Source organism: Centropristis striata, chromosome 4, assembly GCF_030273125.1.
Source record: "Centropristis striata isolate RG_2023a ecotype Rhode Island chromosome 4, C.striata_1.0, whole genome shotgun sequence".
In the NCBI taxonomy this organism is placed as follows: Eukaryota; Metazoa; Chordata; class Actinopteri; order Perciformes; family Serranidae; genus Centropristis; species Centropristis striata.
This window is the reverse complement of record NC_081520.1, coordinates 26369940-26393581: the sequence shown is the minus strand read 5'-3', so window position 1 is coordinate 26393581 and position 23642 is coordinate 26369940. Positions and strand designations below refer to the sequence as shown.

General features: G+C 39.4%; 2 protein-coding genes across 3 annotated transcripts; both read right to left on the bottom strand.

The window, feature by feature from the left end:
• Positions 1-25: 25 nt before the first annotated feature.
• On the bottom strand, positions 26-11324 carry zgc:113149 (uncharacterized protein LOC541363 homolog). The gene is made up of 7 exons (XM_059331752.1): positions 11254-11324; positions 7408-7712; positions 5947-6041; positions 4853-5009; positions 4199-4378; positions 3237-3284; positions 26-1968 (listed from the first exon to the last, which is right to left on the bottom strand). Exons 2-7 carry the CDS (start codon positions 7547-7549, stop codon positions 1088-1090), a joined length of 1503 nt encoding a protein of 500 aa, XP_059187735.1. The 5' UTR covers positions 7550-7712; positions 11254-11324; the 3' UTR covers positions 26-1087.
• A 1243-nt stretch (positions 11325-12567) lies between these two features.
• On the bottom strand, positions 12568-22641 carry zgc:101731 (SNARE_SNAP25N and SNARE_SNAP23C domain-containing protein). Of its 2 annotated transcripts, none has more exons than XM_059331285.1 (7): positions 22127-22641; positions 19639-19680; positions 19030-19078; positions 16598-16715; positions 14592-14738; positions 14285-14429; positions 12568-12937 (listed from the first exon to the last, which is right to left on the bottom strand). In XM_059331285.1, exons 1-7 carry the CDS (start codon positions 22196-22198, stop codon positions 12872-12874), a joined length of 639 nt encoding a protein of 212 aa, XP_059187268.1. In that variant the 5' UTR covers positions 22199-22641; the 3' UTR covers positions 12568-12871. The 2 variants fall into 2 exon arrangements, with proteins under 2 accessions (XP_059187268.1, XP_059187269.1); XM_059331286.1 differs by lacking the exon at positions 16598-16715 and adding an exon at positions 15725-15836.
• Between the last annotated feature and the right edge of the window lie 1001 nt (positions 22642-23642).

Sequence of the window (23642 nt, the reverse complement as noted above, 5' to 3'; positions counted from 1 at the left end):
TGAAAACACTGCGAACAAGTGTGTCTTCTTTTATTAATAAAACCTTTATTTCAGGATTTGGTTGTTGACACATCACATAGCCTGGTGTTACAGCCGTCAGTTACAAGTCATTTCGTCAGAGAGCAATCTGCATGTGAGCATATTGCATTTTCAGGTTGGGGGTCTGCAGATACAATACTATGAGCTGGACGAGGAAGAAGATTGGCAGCAGAGTGTCTACATGTTCTAGGCTCAGATGTTGACCTGTCACAATAACAGCTTTACTAGACGATTTATTGTCCCAGAAATGATTGTGATGAAAGATGTTATTGTAAGACCGTTTTATGATGGTGACATTTACTGCGAGACGATTAGAAGATCAGGAGGATAAACGAGAAAAAAACTTAAATAAACCGTTTTGGAAATTAGAGAAGATTTTTTTTGTTCACAGCAGTAAATTCAACAAAACATGTCACTTGTATTACAATGAATTAGGAGCAGTGGTTTCTGCATCACAGACATGAACCAGCACAACAACAGCCTGTGTGAGCATGTGGACAGGATGTGGTGGAGATGACATCAGTGATGATGACATTATGTGTCCTGCTCTGTCTCAACAGATCCTGCCACGCTGTCCTCCAGCTGAGCGTCCAACAGTCCAACATTAAGACGGAGGCTCTGATGCAGAGCTGCTGCCGGAGCTCCAACGCAGGGTTAATAATTATATATTCTACTGATACATTACAGTTAACATTTTAAACCAAGTGTCCCAGTGCACTTAAGAAGTAAAAAATCCTGTCAGTTCATCTGTGTTTATGTGTTGACAGCTCAAAAACAGTAAATACAGAAGGAAAAGAAAGATTCAGGCACATAAATAAACAGCCCGTGAGATCAGGCCCTAAAACTGCATGTTTGTGCCTTTGGGGAAACAGGAGAAAGAACTTTTCTGTCCAGCAGCCACAGTAGCTAGTAAAGTCAAATATCAGCTATCTCTTTCATGATTCGACCATCAGAATCTGTAATCTGCTCCTGCTGCCACGTTTAACCTGCTCTTGGCTTGTAGTTACCTGCTCATGTTTGTTATGGAAAGTTTGTTCATGTGCGTTTTTCAGAAGTGTGCAGCGGGATGATGGTGTGTGGACTGTCCACTATTGGCTTTGTCTCTCAGCATAGTCAGCGCCGTGTTGGAGAAATCCCTCAGGATGTCCACCGTTTCCCTCTGCAGCAGCAGAGATTCCTGCACAAACTCCTGCTGGCTCTCCACCAGTAGCTGGACGGACTGAGCCAGCATCTCCAGAGACTGGGACACCGAGGTCAGAAGCATCCTGCTGGCCCGCTGCTGCTGGAGGCTTTGAGAGGCCATCTGGGCTACGTGTTCAGGGGCCCTGCGGGAGGACACTCCACCTGGGAGAGGGTCAGAGAGGTTTGAGTCTGAGGTGGAAGCATGACTGGGTGGGAGGACTGAGGAGGAGGGGGGAGAAGGTTGATGAAAGTTGGAAGAAGAGGTTGCAGTAGAAGCAGCAGAGGAGGAAGATGCAGCAGCAGAGTCAGCAGGAGGAGGTAGGTTAGAGGAAGAGGAATGGGGCGGTTGAGAGTCTGCAACAGGTGCAGAGGACGAGGAAGGAGGGGGAGGGGGAGCGAATGAGGAGGGAGGAGGAGCAGGGAGGGAGGAGAGCGTCATGTTGGAGCTTGTGGGGCCCTGCGATGGGGGAGGCGCAGCAGAGGGCGAGGAGGTGTCTGAATCGGACACTGAAGGGAAAACAGAGGAGGTGGAGGCCACAGAGGGTCCAGGTGGAGGTTTAGAGGCGGTGTGGTTCTGGTTCTGGCCCTGGCTCTGGCTGTTGTTTCGGGAGTAGGTGTGGACAGGCTTCATCCTCAGCAGGGCGTTGTCAGGGAGGGGGTCCAGGGAGGGGGAGGAGGTGGGAGGAAGAGAGGAAGAGTAGGAGGAGAACAAGGAGTCTTCATTTTCTTCAAAGTCCATAGTACGTTCTGATGAATAACAGAGAGAAAAAAACTGTCAGTTTTACACACAAAATAAACTTTTTTTAATACATTTTACTTCTTAACAGGTTCAGCAAGAAGCACCACCTAAATTTTAAAATGCCTAAAAATGGTCCTATTACAGTCTGCTGATGCATGCCATTGCTTTATATTTCCAAAAATGACAGAAAAACACCATATTATAGGCTGTCCAGAATGTGAAGAAAACCAAAAAAGTCATACTATAGCATGTTGTTTTTTGTCAAAAATGGTCAAACTTTAAAATGCCTAAAAATGCTAATGAAAACTTCATGAAATATATAATTAATAATCATTATAGCATAGTCCCTGCAACTTTAGTGATGGCTGCTGAGAAGATCATCTCTCAGAGGAGCTGTGCACGCAGAGCCTCTTCCATCAGGAACGACGAGGCTTCAGAACATGCTCTGCTACAGATTCCTTCCACCCTCAACACTCTGTTGCCACCAACCACAAAAGCACCTCACCTCCACAGTAAATCTGAGGCTGACACACACCACCTGAACTCCACCTCTCTGCTGTTGTCATGGAGACTCCACGACGACCCTGCATCAACATTTTATCCCAGACCATCATCACCTCTGTGCCTTTACAATTAATACCACTGAGGTCACTGGTTTGCTATACTTTACATTATCTACATCTGTATTTTCATATTCTCACAACTGTTAAACTGTTCACATCTATGTTTATATCTATACTGTCAGCTGCTCAAACAGCTGAATGCCAAAACATGAAGATAACTTCACTATTTTTACATTTGTGTATATTTTTGTCTCAGCACCAAATACTCTGTATGTGAAAACAACAATAAAGAAAACTTGAATAAGATTGTCACGGCAAATTACCGAACTGTCTTATTTAAATGTCCAAAATTTGAGAAAAAAACCCAGCATACAGCATGTTGATTTTTGGCAAAAATGGTCGTTCTCTAAAATGCCTAAAAATGTTAAAAATAGTCTTATTACAGTTTGTTGACATGTATCATAGCAGAACATTTCCTAAAACGACAGAAAAACACCATATTACAAGCTTTCCAAAATTTGACGAAAAACAAAAAGTCATACTATAGCATGTCGTTTTTTGTCAAAAATGGCCAAATTTTAAAATGCCTAAAAATGTTTAAAATGGCATATCACAAGAAAGCTTCTGAGTACAGTATGCCATAAAAAAACATCATTGAGAAAAGTCAGAAAATAACATAATTAAATAATTTGCCAGCACTTGTACATTTTTACCTCCATCGTCAGCCAGATCGAAGTCAGAGGACGAGTGGAACGGATCACCTGCAAAACAGCATCAAGCAGGAGTGAGAATGTAGAAAACAGCCATCAAACTTAACAGTAAATCACAAGTCATGAGAACAGAGTAACTCTATTTCCTCTCGTCCCTGCTGATGTAAGTGAAAAATGCATGGCAGCAACAGAAAACCATCTCAATTCATGTTGAATTTTACAAATAAAGTATAAGTAAAGATAACTTATTTAAACTGACCAACAACTGAATGATGTTTTGTTTTATCATTCAGTACTTGAATGAGTTATTAAAGAGACAATTAATCTAATTCACAGATTAGATTTGATTTTAACTTGGAGAAGAAAATCTTGTTTCTTTGTGTTTTTGTTCATAGAGATCTATGGGGGTCAGCTGACCATGGAATGCATTATAAAAATGGAATTGAATAAATGATGGGATCACAATTACAATGTAACATAATATAATTGTATATAATATGTAATTGTCACGTATGAAAGGCTCCTTCTTGATCTGTACTCTACCTTCCTCATGCTTCTCATCTACTAATCACCTGCTTTTTTTATACTGCAACCATGTATTACATATCAGACGGGGCCTTCATATTTTGTCTGCTTTCTTTACTTGTCTTCACAAATAAAGTATTTTTCACTGTCTGACTCCTTATTACTGTGAAGCTCAGACTTGACTCAATAATGCACCACATAAATCACTTCAAATAAACCCATGCAAGGAAGAAAGCTGTATGAAAACTGCACAATGTGGCAATTTGAGCCGTTATAAATGTCCCTGGCTGCACATCAGGTAAAACACCAATACTGATTTCACTTTAGTTTGAGCTCCAGCATCTAAACATAGTGGGTCAATTTTCACGTAAGTGTACACAGAAGTTCACCCTGTCACTGGTGCAGACTTATCAAATTGCTTAGTATCCAGCTCCACTTACCACCAAGATCTTTCTCTGGTGAGGAGAGAGGAGAAAATTCATAGGAGGCTCCTCCAGGTATGGACTGGGAACTGTCCGTCAGGCTGAGGTAGGAGAAGGGGGGAGGGTTGGGGTGTGGGCCTTTACTGTAAAGCTTTGAAAAATCTTCATCTTCTTCTAATTCCAGATCACTTTCACCACCTGGGAACAAATGAACATAAGTTAATTAAAAGTAAATTTAACTGAAAGGAGATTTATTGTCCATCTCTGCTATCCCGTCCATTTCCATAGGTTGTTTTTTTGTCTGACCTTTAAACACCAAAGCTGTTTCATCTAGAAATGTCATGCTATGATCTGTCAGTTAAGAGTAAATCCAAGTATATTTTGATTGATTTTATCAGCTGATATGAGCACTTTTCTTGTTTGCTCAGGGGAAAGCAGCTATCAACACATTTTATAATGCTAAAACCTTCACAGAGCCATGTTGACCCACAGACAGTAAAAGCCAACCATTTAAATGTTTTTTTTATTTTTTTTTATTTCACTATTTCAGGGGCTAAATGTATCTTCTGCTTCCTTTTAAGGTGCACTGAGGCTCTAACAACAAAGGCCCTATCATAAACTCACAGATAAAACCAGTTTCACAGAGAAACCTGGTGGTTTGTTTCTCCTCACCTGCTCTGGGACTCATCATCAGTATCTTATGGACCATCCTTTCCACGGGGCCCAGGTGCTTCTTTCTTGGGTTGCTGCCGTTGGGGTTCCGGAGGGCTACAGCTCGGCGCTTTCCATCACATTTGAGGTCCGCCCATTTCTTCATAATCTGACGCACCTATGAGAAAATTAAACCTCCTTTAGAAAGTTCGGACTTACATTTGTTCCGTGTAGATGGCTGCAACGACTGCAACCACTACTGAAACAATTAACGGAAAATGGAAAATTAAATGGCAGAACTTTAACTATCAACAAGTTTTGAGTATCAAGTATATAAAATACACTAGCTCCAAATCATATCATAGTAAATTTAATATCTGTTTGATTCAATAAAACAAACAATTTGAAGACATTATCTTAAGCTCTGACAAATATAATGGGTGTTGGTTTTTTTTCTTTTTGTTTTTTACAATGTTTTGCTAATCCTTTAGGACAAAGGGAGTGTCATGTGATGGTTAACAGTACAGAAAAACATATCTTTTGCTCCCAAACACTGCTTTTAAACAGCTTCTTTAAATTTTAGCTGTTTTTCTTGTGAATATGAACAATTTTCCAATGAAAGGCTTCTTTAAATACAAATATAATAGATTCAAATAACACAGCCTAACAAGAAAGGATCAGTCTTTGGTTGAACTGGTCACAACCTGTTGAAGAAAGCAAGTTGTGTGAGTGATCAAAGTGGTTAAATCTTTGTCTACTGACATGCCTTTTGACTTATGTGACATGCCATCCTCTTGTTTTTAACCTCACACCTGGCCTTTTATACTCTGATGAAGACGTGTTGGTCATCCATGTTTCAATCAGGGATTTTTATTCACAATCAGAGAGCCTCTGATACTAATTTAACTGCCAACTAACAACGATCTGCCACTAAAAGTTAGATATGGCAGTCATTGCTTTTTTATTCATTTTGGACAAAAAGTAGACAAGTCAAATTATTGTTTAGAATTAAGAAATGCATTAAATGTAGATTTCCATTGATAATTTAAGTAAAATTTGGTCTGAGAGTATGCCTCAAATTTAAATTGTTCAATACATAAATTAATATAACAAACCTCTCTGTGATTCTCTCCCAGACTGTTGATCTGGTCGGTGATTTCAGCCCAGGTCTGTTTCTTGGCTTCAGCCGACACACCTTGGTTAAACTTTTCTACACGGGGAGAGATAAATGATGAGAGACATCAGCCCTGGTGATGTTTAACAAAAAATACAATGGTGGCCTTGGTGGTTTCTGCACTCATGTTCTTCCTTTGCTGCATCTTACCTGCAGTGTTGAGTGTATGCAGAACTTTATCTGACAATATCTATTAATAGTTGCCGCTGATTTGCTGATGTTACAGCTCCACCAGACCTACTAGAAGAAGCTTCAATCCTTACTCGCTAGACACTGATCCTCAATACATGAGCAGGTCACAGCGATCCAAGGCTATCATATATCTCAGTTTGTTTCACTTTGCTATTCCATTCGAGGGTTCCTGCAAGACTTGGTCAAAAAGGGAAATCATAAATCTGCTTTAAGTGGGAATCATTTGTCCCAGCAGGAGCCCAAAATAATGAAGGTGTGTAGGAGTTACTTCTGGCATCCAGAATTTTTAAAGTAAAAGTCAAAATAATTTTTCGGCACAGATGATAGCAAGGTAACTGACAACTGAAGCACTTCCAAACTCTATTAATTTAATAGTCAAAGTGCAAAAAAGATGTACCGGTTATAAAATATACATCTTTGAGAAAACAATAAAGTTACAACAAGTCGAGTATGAGGCGCTTCCCTCTAAAAATCATAACCAGTTTGAACCACTTCACGTTCAATTTCCAGATCAGTTTTCTATTCATGAATTGTATGAAAGACTTCTTATCTCTCTTTCTGTAACTGCAAACCCAGAGTTTTCACTAAAATCACTTTCTGGAATACGTCCCAGGAGTGCCCTGTGTTTCTGTGTTCAGTAACATTAAGGCTTTTATTCAAAGAAACAAGTTAAATACGAAAACAGAATGGGACCCAAACACTTCACAACTCCAATATGGGAACCAAATTTGAGTCCTGGCTGAAGCTGATCCTAGTGACAATAAACAATGATGGTCTCCCTTTTCCTCCAAGTTGGTTTATATGAAGCTTAAAGGGATAGTTCGGGATTTGGGACATTAAGTTGTTTGAAATACTTGCCAGTAGTGTAGTGGATGGAAAGCTATCAGCTTACTTTCCGAGCTCCGGTGTCGGAGTTCTGGATGGTTCCGATCATAGAATAGATAGTTCCGGCTAGACAGCAGGGTCAAGATTTTACGCTCCAAAATATATTACCACGCGCTGCAGCCATCCTGTATTTACTGGCTTTTTCAAGAAACAAAATAGTGCCAAGTGAAGTTGAGTTCTGACACACACACACACACACACACACACACACACACACACACACACACACACATACACACACACACACACACACACACACACACACACACACACACATACATACATACACACACACACACACACACACACCGCCCTTCATACTCACTGAGGATGATGTATCTGTTTTTCTTCACCGCCTCCAGCAGCAGTTTCACCTCAGTGTAGGAGAATCTGGGTTTGCCTTTCAACCCTCCTTTAACTCCTCCCGTCTTAAACTCTTCATCCTCCTCATGCCACATGGCCGACATGGCTCCACCTTCGCCTCGTCCACTCCTCCTCCTCCTCCTCCTCTTCTGATGGCCTGCTGCGATTCAGTTTGTTACCAAGTCCAAACTTCAACGCCCTCCAAGACAGTCTGGTCTGATCCACCTGCCAGTCTGGACTAAAGACACCTGTCTGACTGCACAGGGCCTGAAGGAAAACAGAGACAGAGACAAAGATTAAGGAGAGAGAAACAAACTGTGGAAAGATGGATTAAGTAACTGAGTAAAGTGATACGAGACCTCTGAAACGCAGAATAAAGAAAATTTTGCCCTCACTTTAGACCTTGGCACCATTATTGCTTTACCGTTGTGCCTTTTCACTGAGCAACTATTTTATAAGAAAATACTATTATATATTATACACACACACACACACATATATATATATATATATATGTATATTAGTATATATTATATACAAAAAACTTCCACAATCCACAAGAGCTTAGAGTTAATATTTTCCCCCAAAAAAGTATAATATATGGTGTAAAATAGTTTTTGTATATGACACATTCTGAAAATGAGATAAAATTATAGTTGTTGTATCTTTTAACTCCTGGAGAGGCATTTTCTTGAGATATATTACAGGGTTTGCACAGCTTTGTAAGAGTGGTGATAAATACAATTGCAAAAAATAAAGTTTTCAGAATTACTTAATACCCACAGTTGTTTTGATCATAATTATTTAATTCTCACCGATACATTTCCATTTTTAAACAAATATGACTACATAATGAGCATTAATCAAGGAGTACATTCAAATGTAAGCATATTCCTAACATTGAAACCCTATCCGTTAAAATCAAACATTTCCCAAACTTTCAAAACTTATGAATCCTGATATTAATTTGTAAGTTGCTTTGGATAAAGGTGTCTGCCAAATGAATAAATGTAAAATTAAATAATGGGCTCATTAAATAATGGACTCTTTTTGTGACAACCAGACATAAATAGCTCCATCTTAGCACAGGAAGTTTATATATATATATATATACACAGTTTATATATTTATGAAATGAAAACTGGTGGTTCCTGTCGCCAGACACTTGGTGGCAGTATAAAACACTACCCAAGTACAAAACAGTGAGACGATTTCTCAGTAACAAAAACTATGGTCAAAGTAAGTGGCAGGTGCACTTGTTCAACCTCACTTTGACTGTACCTGTAGCTGATTTAACGGTGACACACGCTGGGTGTACTCAAATACTAATCTCAACAAATGATTCCAGACTGTACTCCAGCTTTTTGTAATGACTCCTTTTCCCACATACTGAACTCCATTCAGAGAGACTCCAAGTAAACCTAGTAACTCCAAGTAAATCTACAGTAAACAACACAAGTATTGATATAAAAATAATACAGCAACAGATGACTACATATTTGGGCAATAAGCTCTTACTAAGTGTTGGACTGGAGTTGTTGTTCGTGGAGTAAACAAATATCATCTTGTTTTCCTTGTTCAGCTTGAGTCCCTACACTGCCTCCTTCTGGGTAGATGTTAAAAAAGAAAAATGGTGAAGAATCACACCCAAGGATGATCAATGTTTTTTGTAAGGTGATAAGGTGTCCTTTTTTATCTAATGACCAAACTCTGTGATTAATACGCTTTCTAGTGTAAAGACTGCATTGAAAAATAAGGAATTCTTGACAAATATCCTAGGATAGTTCATTCTGTAACACATACCCTGTAGAGTGGTTTAACCAGCCCGACAACTGAAAGAGCACAATGAGACAAAGATACCAACAGAGAGGATAGAAGAAGAAATCAGTCGTCAATATGTGAAGATTTGAACAGGAACAGGTTATTGTTTCACTATTACAATTATGCAGATTACAAACTGGGATTAAAAAGAAAAAGTTTTGCTTTAAAAAAAGCTCTTCACAACAGAAATAAAAGGTTAGTTGACAGGTAAACACCAGTAGAACTGGATCAGGGAATATCAGCTCATAGTACTATGGACTATGGACATCTAGCACTATTGGGAAAAATGTTGTCCATTCTGAAAACTTTTTTTTGACAAATATAATGCACAAAACAATGCTTGGTGTGACTAAGAAATGGTGTCATCATCGTGTAGTAAAAAAATAATAAAACGTTCTTTCCTCTCTCTCAGCAAGGTGTGGAACCACTTCTCAAAAGATGGTGATGCAGGCAGTCAATCATGTTATACATTATAATGTTAATTATGGTTTATGAAAGTTATTTTTGAAGAAAGCAGCTTTTTAAGTACTCTTACAGAGTCATGTTGGTGCACAACCCACATAGAAAAGGTGTAGTTTCATCCCAGTTCAAATGCACCATCATCGTTCGCCATATCAGTAATGTGGGAATAGTTCCCTCTACAATCCGTATCTGTCTAAAAAAAACCCTGTCGGGGGCCTAATTTACAGCCTGTAAGGATTGAGGGTAGGGCTGGGCAATATATCGTTAAAAAACATATATCGATATATTTTTAAATGCGATATGGAATTAGACCATATCGCATATGTTGATATACTTATTTTTTTTCTTTCTTTATATTAAATGCTGCCCTTACTAGGGTTTGTCATATTTAGTTATTTTGTAATGTTCGTTATTCTTTTCTCATATCAATATATATATTTCGGAACAAGATTGGCCTATTTTATTTCCTACGCTTTTTTTTATCTATTTAAATGTGCACTTTATGGAGCTTTGATTTGAAAAAAGGTACTCCTGCTCAATAAAACTACTTGCGACATGTCATATTTGGGTTTGACTGAACATTTGCTCTCACTTTGCGCTAAAATGTTGGGATATATATTGTATATCGATATTGAGCCTAAATATATCAGGATATGACTTTTGGTCCATATCGCCCAGCCCTAATTGAGGGTCATGTAAGCGTTTTAAAAATTCAAAATCAAGGTTCCAACAGTATTCGTTGACTAAGTCTTCGTTTAAATGATTCAATACTTCTTCTTTTGGGGCCTATAAACGATTACAAATGTAAATAATATAGTTGGTGTCTGATTTATACTGCTTTTTCCCCCTTTTCTGTTAAAATAGCCATTATTGGAGTAATTTTCATACCAATAAAAAGCTCCAAACACTTGTATTTTTACACATATTTATTATTTTTTTTATTTAATTTCCTTTACTTTTTCTACTAAAGTGTGTTTTTACTACAAAACTTTTAATTCACACAGTGAACATGTATGAGATGTTAACTTTATAATAACGAGAGAAACGTATTAATATAAAAAGATCTCAATAACATTGCGCTGCTCTGACCACGTGACCCGCCGGAACCAATCAGCGGAGGGGTCCGGTTGTCTTTGTTGAGCTCGTGCCTCTCCCCCTGCTGCTCGTGCCTGGCTGCTCGCAGGAGGAGCAGCTCCGCCATCTCTGGGATCACCGAAGCGATAAAACCGTTAAAAACAAACCAGCGTATAGTTACAGATACGTGGATTTATCGTGGATGAATAACGCGTGTTTATAAAGCGGCGTATTTTATTTGTGCGCCGCGTCCGCTGCGCCGAGAAACGGCTAACATTACGCGACAACCGGCGGTGAAGTCAGAGGACGAAACGTCTGTTTCGCTCTTTTGTTTCGCATTTTAGCGACAGTCGTTACCCACTAACGCTAAATCACGTCTGTGGTTTGTTATCGAGAATTTATCGCGATGTGCGGTGTCTTCAAAAAAGCTGAATATGTTGAAAATAATTACCAGGGAAAATGGCGTTGTTCTCCCTCTCCTCCTTCTTCTGTGGTTCTCCCGAAAGTTCGGAGTGTCGAGAACAACGCCACTGCGCAGACTCCGAATTTTTTTTTTCCTCCCTTGAACGCGCAACATTTTCAGCTCTGCGCGCCCCCAGCTGCCCCAGATACAGCATGCACCAATCACTCCCACTACAAACAAGTCAATCACACTAATAATGCGCAATGAGCTCATATTTTTAGTAATTACAGAAAAACTGTTGATTAAAAACCCCTTCATGATGCTGATAACCCCTCCCCTCAGCCTAATTAGTCCACAGACATATTTTACAGTACATTACTTTTATTAATAAACTTCATATTTTGGCATTTAATCATAAATTAAATCAATACACATGCTCTCATTTGTGCCATTTTGACTTAAAAACTGTTGTGTGCATGTAAGGCTGTTTAGGTCACTACTATCCACAAATATGTAAATTACACCATCACTTCACGCCACATTGGAGGTAAAGCTATGAAGCAATGTGAACCATATAAATTATGCAATTGGCTATAAGGAAAAAAATAACACGCAAGAAGCACAGAATAGTTGCATTTTATTTTCAAAAGTTGGATGTGCTTCTTATGAGTTTTGACTTAATGAGATCAGATTCCCCTTCAGATGATGAGAAAAAAAACCCCAATTCATCGTCGTTTCACCACCATTTTATATCAACATGGAGAAAAGAGAAGATGGAGAGGCCAGGGAGAGCAGCTTCCATGTTTGTCCGCTTGGTGTCGCCAGAGATCTTCCTCTGGAGACAAATACGTGTTTCTTTTTTGTGAGCAGTACCCGGCTGCGCCTGCAGAGGGCGCCATCCTACACGTGGTTCCCCTTCTATGGGACATTTCAGGCTGGAGAAAGGGGGAGTGTTACACAATGATGTTTACATTGGGATATAAGCTGGTTGCTGATAGTTGTGTATGTTTTTTTAATTTGTTTTTATTAATTTGGGCACATGTCTTGCACAAATGAGAGCTTTTAAATGATCTGCCCTGTGGAAGTAAAAAAAGCCATTCTTGGCTCAAGATACCGGCCCGGGCCTACGGAGCCGTTCTTCGCTGTGTTGTTTTCCCCATGTTCACCTTTGGTGAAATTATTTCTTGATTTGTCTGTTTCTGCTCTCTGCTGCTGCTGCTGGTGGTGACGGTGCTGCTGCAGTGACCCACTTTCACCCACAGGGATCATTAAAGCTTCTTATGATCCAACTCTCTGCCGAGCGACCGCAGAGGCCACCTTGAGGGGAACTCCAGAGAGAGAAATGTAATGTGACGAGGACCTTGTTGTGAAATAGTTATAATAACCCCATGACACATTTCAAAAGGGTTATGTCATATCAGCACCACAGCAAAACTCCCTATCAGAATATATGAGAATAAATAGGAACACAACATAAGACATAATTAACACCTCACTACTGAGAATCATAGACTTATAGTCCCTATAGGAATATCACAGCAATAAAATGATGAGAAAATGTAAAGCACAGAAACAGCAGCACACTTGGCACAGCATGCAGAAACATAGAAATTGCAAGTAGAAAGAATTAGTAGAAAACAAAGAGTGAAATGGAAGAGCGCTCCTTCTATCGTTTCATGAGGTTGTTGGCTTTCTGGTTGGCAGCGTCGATGCGGGACACGTTGAGAATAGCCTGCAGAGCGACACAAGAAAGAAACAGGAAATGTAAATAAGAACCTGGGGGAGAGCGTGAACAGAGCCCCACGTCTAACTTTCACATTCAAGATTGCTTTATTGCAATAGCTACTCAAATAGTTTTCCCAAAGCAGGCTGTGCAAGCCCAAGTATTGAAACAAAAACTAAAGAAATAGTAAACTGTTGCTTCGATTAAAAACTCATTATTGAATTGTGTGCATTTGTGTTCATCACTTATCACATGGCCCTGCACTAAAGCAGGCGTGTGCTGCTTTCATTTCTCGCTTTCTTTTTTTGAACATAAATGACACAATTACACATTTACTCTCCTTATTAAAGCAAGCCCCTACTAGAGGTCCTGTTTCAATTCTTACTGTGGTGAAAAATAACAGACCCCTGCAGTTCTGCAGGAATAAAGCCTGATCTAGATGACAGAATCTATTGCTTTTATGAGGTGAAAAAGTCAAGATGTCAACATTAATGCGTTTTCTTGGATGTACAGGCACCATGAGCCTCAACCCGCCAGGTGGATTTTGATCATTGGCACCGTGATGCATGGAAATGATAAAAGTGTAACGGATTAGCCTTATGTGAATATTGAAACAGGAACCTTTATGAAAGTATACAAAGGGCCTCAAAGGTTGCAGATAAGGATATGAAAAAGGCCCATGTAGTATGAGATTATATTAGGTGACCTATTCTCTGAGTTTAACAAAATCTATAGTAAATTGGTATATTTATTGCTGATTGTTAGGAGAATTAGAGACTGTAAGATATGTATAGACTGTTGGGTGGAAAAAGCATGATTTGTTTTTCTTTCTTTCTATTTTTAGGGAAGAGGATAAGGGCCAAGTGGGTGGAAAAAAATTAATTTATCACTTGGTAGAAAAACGTTGAAATCTTGAAATGTCGAGAATAAAGTCACTTTTTGAGTTGGTAAATCAAACCACAACCTACAACCTGGTTTTCCTCAATACGCCTAATATACGTCTAAAAAATTCACATACATTTCATAAAAGCAGATTTTCCCAAAACAATAGTTGTGGTAGCTACTACCAAGAATATCTCATTTATGTGTCAGGGGATTTTAGTGCTACTACGCCTTTAAATATTGTGGTTATTGCTCATTTTATGACAGTGATAAAGATCAAAATAGTTACGCAACACCTGTCTGCAAACAAATGTTCTTTTAGTAGGTGAACTAAGATTAAAATGTAAACAATTTTATTAATATTTTGGTGTCATTTGATACTTCTATGATTTTGGTTTATATATTTATTGACATTCTTTGGTGCTCTGACGTCTGGTGATTCATGTTTTAAGGGTTATAATGTGACGGCGGTACCTTTCCCTGTATGCGTTCGATCTGGATGTTCTGTGTGTCTATCTCGTTGCCCATGTCCAGAGCCATGCTCTTCAGGTTTCCGATGATGCTGCCGACGTGGGCCAGGTTCTCCTCCATCTCGTCTTCACGGGCATCGTTAGTCACCCTGAGACAGAGCAGAGTAAAGCATGTGTTTGTGATAATGTCCTGTGTTTGGCCAGCTGCCTGCATGACTGATGACTGCTGGTATTACCTTACATTACCCAGCTGCCTCTCCGAACACAACAGACAACCAACCTACAATAACACACTTCACGAATCTCTCTACCTCCGTATGTATCCTCCGCTCATGATCATTTGCTCCCTCTCATCGACGACTCGAGACGACGGCGGCTGATTGGACACAACGCCATCCGGACCGGAGCCTCCGCCCCACACTGCCTTGTACGCTCCGCTCTCCTCAAAGGCCTTCAATCTGAGAGAGAGAGAATGGTAGAGAGGGGGAGGGGGGGGGGGGGGATGACCTTATGAATTTCTTTTTATTGTTAGTTCAGCCTATTAAAAAGCATGCTGCACCCACAGCGATCCAGTAGCTGCAGTACAGTATCTATTCTTTTAATGAGACAAAGGTTTTATAGCTGTATGTTTGTTAGGTAATGCATGCATGCTTCTTCTCCAGTGTGGGTCCAGCAGGGATCTATACAGCAGGGATGACAAACATGTAAAACAACGTAAAATAATATTTAAGCAGCTGGAAATCCACACAGCAGCAAAGCAAGCAGCAACAAAAGAAAGCTCAAGCAGCTTTCTATCAAAGAAAATTATGGCTGCACCATCTGACTTCTTCAGTCAATCTGTCATTCTAGTATTTCTATTTAATGTAACTTTATATTTCTACTCAATTACATTTAAGAGACATATATTGACTTTTTACTCCACTAAATTGACATTTAGTTACTTTTCAGGTCAAGATTTAACACAAAAAACACAAACCTCATAACAGTGTAGTAAGTATTTAAATTACTACATAAATGCATCAATATAAATAATCTAATAATGTATTTGGAATATAAAAAACAAGTGGGGCCATTCTGCATAACAAGTACTTTTACTTTTGATACTTTAAGTACATTTTGATGCTGATACTTTTGTACTTTCAGTTTTGGAATGCAGTACTTTTACTCGTATTTCGCAGTTTGGTTAAAGTACTTTAATTGAATATATTAGCCCTACTGACACCAACACCTGACGCAGCTATTTGAGTCAGTATCAGTCCGACAACCGATTGAATCGGAAAATCCCGACAGGAAACCCCATGATAGAAAACGTTTTAAATCTGAATCACGATTTCAAGAGAAAGTGGTCTATCTTACCTCAGAATAATGTGCATCAGTTGAACACACACACACACACACACACACGCTTGCATGCACCCACGCGCGCACACACACCTCTACCTACTTATCACAGGAGCAGAGGCCACAGCACTTGCCCAGGTCGGTCAGGTTTTTCTCGGCCTCCTTCATATCAGAGTTGATCTGATCCAAGCCCTCCTCTATACGCTCCAACTGCTCTATGAGAGGAGAAGGAGGACGGGGGAAGAGGAGGATGGAGGAGGGGAAGAACAAGGACGAGGAAAGATGGGAGGAAGGAGGAGGGAGTGAAAGGTGAGAGTACAAGAAAGGGGTTGTAGCAGTAGAGGAGAAGGAAGTAAAGAGGTTAAAAGGAGAAAGAAAGGAGAGAGGGAGGTGAAGGGGAGAAGGAATAGCAGGGAAAGGGGTAAACAAAAGAGGAGAAGGAGAAAGGAAATTCGAGGGAGAGGATATGGGAGGGGAGCCGAGGAGGGAGGCAAAACAAAATCCAAAAAAGAAATAAAAAACTCTTTCATAAAAGCCCCACGGCTGAACTGATAAACCAGCCACCAGCGACATAATACACCCGACACTAAAACCCAAAGAAATCCATTCACAAATCATAAATAACACACAGGGCTTCATTGTGCGTTCATATGCAGGACTTTTGCACCCTGAGCCTGGTGCCCAGCTCCATCATGTGTTCTGGTGGAGTTGGAATGAATGGATATAATGTCTGTGGATGGATGATTGGACCTGAAGTCCCATCAGGACTTTTTTTTTATCTCTACAGTATTTGCAAAAGGGAGTGGAAAATTGTTTGCGGGATGAAAGGGATGGATGGATGGATGGATGGATGGATGGATGGATAGATGGAGGAACTAAATTAACAATAATTAATTTAATGGAACTGGGCACCAGTTTGGGTTTCTTTAAGGCCATCAGTTGGGTGACGGCACAGATCCCGGAAACCAAGACCTACTTCCTGATTGGCCAGATACACAGACCACAGCACTGGGCCATGTCTGTCAGGTTCTTCTCAGCCTCTCTCATGTCCCTGTTGATGGAGTCCATGCCTTCCTCAATACGCTCCAACTGCTCTGTTAGGAACAGGAGTTTTATGGTGCTGGGTTTATGGCGTCGTAACAACAGCAGAGATGGACAGAAAGCAACAGATGGTTTCAACCAGCTGATGTGAATAGCTGAGGGCCTGTTCAGACCGATATGATTATGCATGTGGCTCATGGTATAATGACGTCACAATGAATTTGAAGCATAGGCTACAGACCTCACAAAACAAGTTAATCAGACTTGTTTTGGATGTCCCCATGAGAACCCACCTCGAATCATCCCACTTTGATAAGGTGGGATGGTTGAAGGTGGAGGATCGTGTATCTCAGATGCAGTTATGTATGGTACACAGGTGTGCTTATGGGGATGTACCCAATTATTTTAAAAATTATTTAAATAGAGTAAAAGAAGTTCACCGCTATTCCACTAGGGGAAGCTTAACAGATTTTGTACCACCTAGAGTTAAGACAAACATGGGTAAAAAGTCCTTTCTTTATGTTGGAACAATTCTTTGGAACAGGTTACCTGGCCCACTTAAATCAATCAGAAGCATATGCAGTTTTAAACAAAACTTGAAAAAATGGTTTAAACACCAATCTTAGAATGTTGGCAATCTGTATCTGTCGCGTGTATTTGAAACTGTAATTTATGTTTTTATGTGACTTATGAATGATTGATGCATGTATGTATGTATGTAAGTAAGAATGGTACTTGTTTGATTTATGTAAGATATGCTGCTACTTGCCCCTGTCTCCTGCCTTATAGGGACCACAATGGAAATAAGCCTTGGGGCTTTGTTGTGTCATCCCTGACTATTTTTTATCTGTTTATATTATGTATGACACAGGTTGCTGTTTCATATTTTTTATATCAAAAATGGTCAAATAAAATCAATCAATCAATCAATCAATTCAGAGGGGTAGGGGTGTGACGATACTCTCAGCTCACGAGACGAGACGAGACGAGACGAGATTTTCAGAAAACTACAATGACAGAATATATGACTGGACCAACAGACTTTTATTTAACCGAGTTGCACATGCATTTTGAAATGTTTTATTATAACTCTTTACATGCATGACGTAGGCATGAGCTTTTAATAAACTTCTCCCACAAATTGAAACTAAAACTAAAATTTATAAAAGTTAAAATAAGATAAATAAATAAATAAAATCCCCCAGAGGGATTAATGAGACCCCGGAGGTGAGGTATGGTTTTCTATCGTCTCTTAATCGCTTAGGGACAGTTTCGACCGTGATCCGTGAACACGGGAGATGCAACTTTGGCCGCCGTCACTAACTGCACAACATCAGCAGCTGATCAAAACAAAGCAGCATGGTTAATTATCATAAACATAGCGATCTTGAATTACGAGATCTCGTCACACCCCTAGTTCAGACCGATATGTTCAGAGCGATATGTACAGACCGATTTGTTCAGAGCGATATGTACAGACCGATTTGTTCAGACCATACTGACAGTCCCTATGAATCAACTCAAATCTAAGATGAAGGGGGGAATGTGATAAAATCATATAACTGGATATAGAGCAAGGTGACTACATAACAGGCTTCGATGAACCTGCACGCAGCAGGAATTGAAAAAAAACTGAAACTCAAAATGGATCCATTCCAAATGAAGAAAAGCTCATTTCTCCACAGCGTGACATCTTTTCCCGGTGTGGAGGCGATCATCATTACAAATGACTTCGTCCTCCAGACCTCCTACTACAGGATGAACCAAACTACAGTGTAAAAAAAACAGTCTTAACTGACTGCCTTCTTCTTTTTGCCTGTGTGAGTAAAATGTCTTCAGTACTCCCTTTTTTTTGCTTTTTTAACTCAAATACGTACATGGACTCACAGCTGCAGAAGATAACTTTAACTATTATTTTCTACCTAAATCTCTCCCAGAGGTCTGGTGAAACTCAGTTAAAAGTTTCTTCCCTTTATGTCCTACTATTGTACAGGACGCAAAAGTTGCTGTGTTTTCCCCGATTTGATGAAAATATTGGTGCAAAATTCACCACCTTCTTCCCTGGAAACATACCTTTCTACAACTCTCATTCCACAAAACGTTGGGACACTTAAAACATAATGAAAACAGAATGCACTGGTTTACAAATCATTTTCGACCTACATCCAATTTAATAGATTTATTGTTCATACTGTTTGTGTAAATACATTTTAAATATACTCAATCTGAATTTGTTGCATTCAGTTTTTATTTAGATTTTAAACAGTATCCCCATATTTTGAAACTGGGGTTGCATTTTATATTTGAGAACACATTGAAGACGACTAACAAGAAGAATGAATCCTGTAATCAAACAGAGCTGATTACCTCCTTGTTCATCCAGCATGACCACAGCTCTGATCCCAGCATCTTTACTCTGCAGGGAGAGCACATAAACCCACATAAATACACAATACACATCAATAATAGCCAACTGTTACGGTCCATGGTTTCCATTCTTCCATGCGGTTTCAGTTCAATTGTTCACTTGCTGCAAATAGATAATTAAAAACTTATCCTTGAACACAATACCAACGCGATGTTTCAAAACATTTCATGCTCACCTTCACACAATAAAGAGTAAGTCAACAATAATGACTAATTTAAGTATTGCATGTACATAAATATTGAACCAGTGTGTAGTCTTTTCCTGCTGTGTCTTGTCTGCTCTCCCCCACTTTTATTTTCAATGTCAAAATCCAAATGATAATCACATCCGAGCATCTGTCTTGTTTATCATCATTTGGAAACACAGAATGTAAAAGAAGATGATGCTAACATGATAATGAGGATGAACTTCAGGGTGACGTTCACGCTCCGGCTGTCTGAGTCTTCATACCTGTCTTTTTGAGTTTTAATCACAGCAGGCCTCAACAGTTCTCTGGCTATGTTTACATTTAGGTGTGTGTGTGTGTGTGTGTGTGTGTGTGTGTGTACCTCCTCGACCAGCTGCATCATCCGCCTTGTGCTCTCCAGGGACTAAAAAAAACATAAAATAATAGGTGTTTCAACAGTACATTCAATATACAGTCAGCTAAAACATGCAAAATAAAGTTTACATACTGAGTTCCTAATGAATGGATGCTCAGTTGAGTTTAAATTGACTAATTATTTAAAGTAAGCTGTTTAAACCCAACTCAACAAAATAACCCTGTCTTTCATCTCATCTCATCTTTTCCACATAATTGGTACCAAAATATTTTTTTTTATCTTCTACAGGAAATCCTTCTTATATTTAGTCAAAACACAAAGTTAAAGCCTATAATCCCCAAACTGACTGACAGGTTGTTAACATTTTTGCAGTTACAGTTCTGTGCAGCAATGGGTAAATTATGATAAACTGAGAAATTCACTAAATGTTTATAAGTCAAACATTTGAACATGTGAACAGACATGCCATTTACATATAGGGAGTCATCAAAAATAAACAAACTGGACCTTTAACTTTTGCCCTGATCCTTTACAGAGCCAGCACACAGCAGACATGACCTGTGTTTACACTGACTGCTCTCACACACAAGGAAACTCTCCCTCCAGTCTTTCCGCTCCTTGCTGTGTGTGTGTGTGTGTGTGTGTGTGTGTGTGTTGTGCAAATATCATGCTAATCACTGGGGACTTCCCCACCAAGGGGGTGATGAGGTGAAAAATGGCTTTGACCTGCAGTAGCCTTTAAACCCCCAGTGTGTGTGTGTGTGTGTGTGTGTGTGTGTGTGTGTGTGTGTGTGTGTGTTTGTATGAGCTCATCCGTGTCTGATGATTCCCTGCAGATTGCTGCACTGGGAGACTTGCTGTTTCTATGGCAACCAGGTGAGCCAGGTGTCCTCGGGCATTGTCTGTAGAGGACACGCCACCGACACCTCTCTCTCTCTCTCTCTCTCTCTCTCGTTATGAAATATTTTACACTTTCTGAACTGAGTTTTTTAACTAAACTAAACATTTAACTAAACATTGTATGGGATGTTCTTTACACCACTTAAGCTTGAGTCTTGTGAAAAAAAGGTATAATATGTAACTTTTCCCATTAAAATATCTACAAATGACTGGACCCAAGTTACATTTGGTTGAGTTATGTACTTATATTATCACAAATGTTTGCAACAATGTTAAAAAACAGAAATCAGTCATTTTAGTCAAGTTAATACTCGTCAGCATTGCGGTTGTCTGTGAGAAGCTGCCATACAATTACTTATATCCAGCTTCACATTTTTATGATAGACTTTTTGGATCTTGTTGGTTTTAAATTCTATATGTGCCATCCTTCACATGGTGCAAAATGGCATGCATTGCAGCGCAACAATCATTGCTATTTTTAGACTGATGCAGATCATGTCATAAGATCATGTTGTCTTAGTAGCACTTGCACTGATCTGTGTATTTTCCTGCTATTTAAAGGCACACAGGGTGCGTACGCTCTGCTTGGTACACACTGGTGTAATGGGGATTGAAGTTGTATTTATGGGCACAGAGGATCAGGTCATAAAAAATAACATCTGATTAATAGTGGATAGGTAATGCGTGAGTCAAATAATACATAATTAATGAGGAAAATAATATTTACAATGTGAACACAGCAGCTGTGCATATTTAAGGCATGATGAGGAAAGCACCATAACTTAATGATTATTTCAGGAGCTTAGAGTTAAGTTCTGTCTTAAGCAGGTTATGGGTGCATTTGCTCATATGCAGTCATGTGGATTTGTTGATGGGACAGAGGACAGGGAGACGGTGACTCACTTGCTTCTCAAGTTTGCTGAATCCACCATGTAAATATCAATGCACCAGGTGCAGACACACCTGGCTTTTAAGGGGAATCGAAGATGAGGATGATGATGATGATGATGATGATGATACGCCAAAAACATACCTATGACTAATATAATACAACCCATTTGCCCCTTGCATCTTACTTTACCCAGACTATGTGCCATCTAACTAGCAACAATAACTTGGACAATTGCACTATGCACTTTAGACCAAGTGTCAAAGATTGTTTAAGTTTCACAATGGGTTTAATCCACCAGCTCTTATTTCATGAGGAAAGTCTTAGAAAAAATACATACATTTAGTCTGGTAGCAGGAAGCTAACAAATCAGAAAATAAGGTGAGGATAAATAAGGATAGACAGATTTGAATCTATCACATCTGATTGGTTAGAAGTGTATCCAATCATATGCAGATTACTTTAAGGATTGCATTGCACACTGAACACAGTGAATGAAATGTGTTACATTGTTCCAACACATTTGCAGCTAAATAGTTCATTACAACATCAGTGTTTATCTGACACTACATTAATTATTCTCAAGGGGGAAATTCATCTTGTAAAAGTGGGTTTTAAATATTTAATAAAGCAATTACTTAGAGCTCTGATAATCTACTTGTAGGGAAGCCTTCTAGATGTTCTAGAAGAAATTATAGTCCTTACCTCATCTGTGACCTGATTGGCTCTCCTCTGCAGCTCCTGCTGCTCTGTCAGGATGGGTGGGTCGGACGCCATGTTGGCCGTCTGTGTGTCTGTGTGTGTGTGTGTGTGTGTGTGTGTGTGTGTGTGTGTGTGTGTGTGTGTGTGTATTCAGTCCCAGGCGACCAGATTAGGCTGCAGCATCAGATGGTTTTGGCACCTGGAGAGCAGAGTGACACCATGGTTATGCATAATAACTGACAACAGAATCGACCAGAGAGACGAGCCGACAGACACACAGGGTTCTCAGCTACAGAAAAATGTACATTCAATTTACTTTATTTCACCTGGATAATCCACTCTATAGTGCTCTCCAGGAAGTCCTACTAGTCCTAAAACAAATCCTGATCACTTCTGTTATACTTAAGATGTCGATAGTGGCGTCCTGATAGTTCACGCTGCACTTGAACACATCCTCATTTGTGCAAATAAAAAACCCAGACCACTATTCAATCGTGTTCACATGATACTCATAAGATACCAAGCTTGTTTTGTAACTCTGGGATCAAAAATAATTTGACTCTCTAAAAATGTAAATTAACAAAATGTAGCAGTGCCATGAGTGATCATTGTAGCTGCGAGGTAAGAATGTCAGTAATTGTTGTCTCCTGGTTCTCCTGACAACCAACCAGTTACCACCAGGCATGTTAATCAAATATTACAAAAGACAGTGATGCTTCCCAAGCTCCTGTCTGTTAGGGAAATATTAAAAACAGAAAATTAATTTCACAAAAATACCACAAAACACGATTTAGGAAAATGAATCAAAACAGATTGCTAATGAATTGTTCTATATTTTGTATCTGCACCTTATTGTTGTCTCAGAATTTTTTTGTACTATTCCCTACTTTGTATAGTAACTGCTGCACAGCAGTTTCCCTCAGAATAAATAAAGTTGTATCTTATTTCTGTCTGCTTGAGATAACAACATTTTTAGAATTACTAGACCAAAAACAAATGTTAGCATGTCAGTGAATTGAATAAAAGCTACATTAGTAAGTGGCTGTTGCAGTTGCAGAGCATCATCTCACACCGTTGTTCAGTCTTACACTATAACGAAAACTTCCCGTCTGACTTAAATAGTAATAGTAAAATTAAAATTACGTTTTTCAGTTGTGTCTGAACTGAACAGTCTGATACTGAGTTTATACGAAGAACTTTGTGTAATTTGAGTTATTAACATCTTCCTGGTTGAGGCACAGTTGGCTGCAATGAAAACTACCAAACTCTATATAAAATGAATCTCTCCTCTCAAGTCAGATGATCAGACGCCTCCACCGTGTCAGTGCCCAACCAGGTGTTGGGTCCTCACAATATCATAAACACAGGTCCCCCTCCCTGCTGCAGCTCATCCATACACACTTTTCTTTTCAGACATTGTGTTATCAGGCTGCAGCATCATAATTAGGCCTAACCACTAATCACCACCTGCTGGAATAAAGAAGAGGAAGGAGGAGCAGCAGAGGAGGAAAGAAAAGAA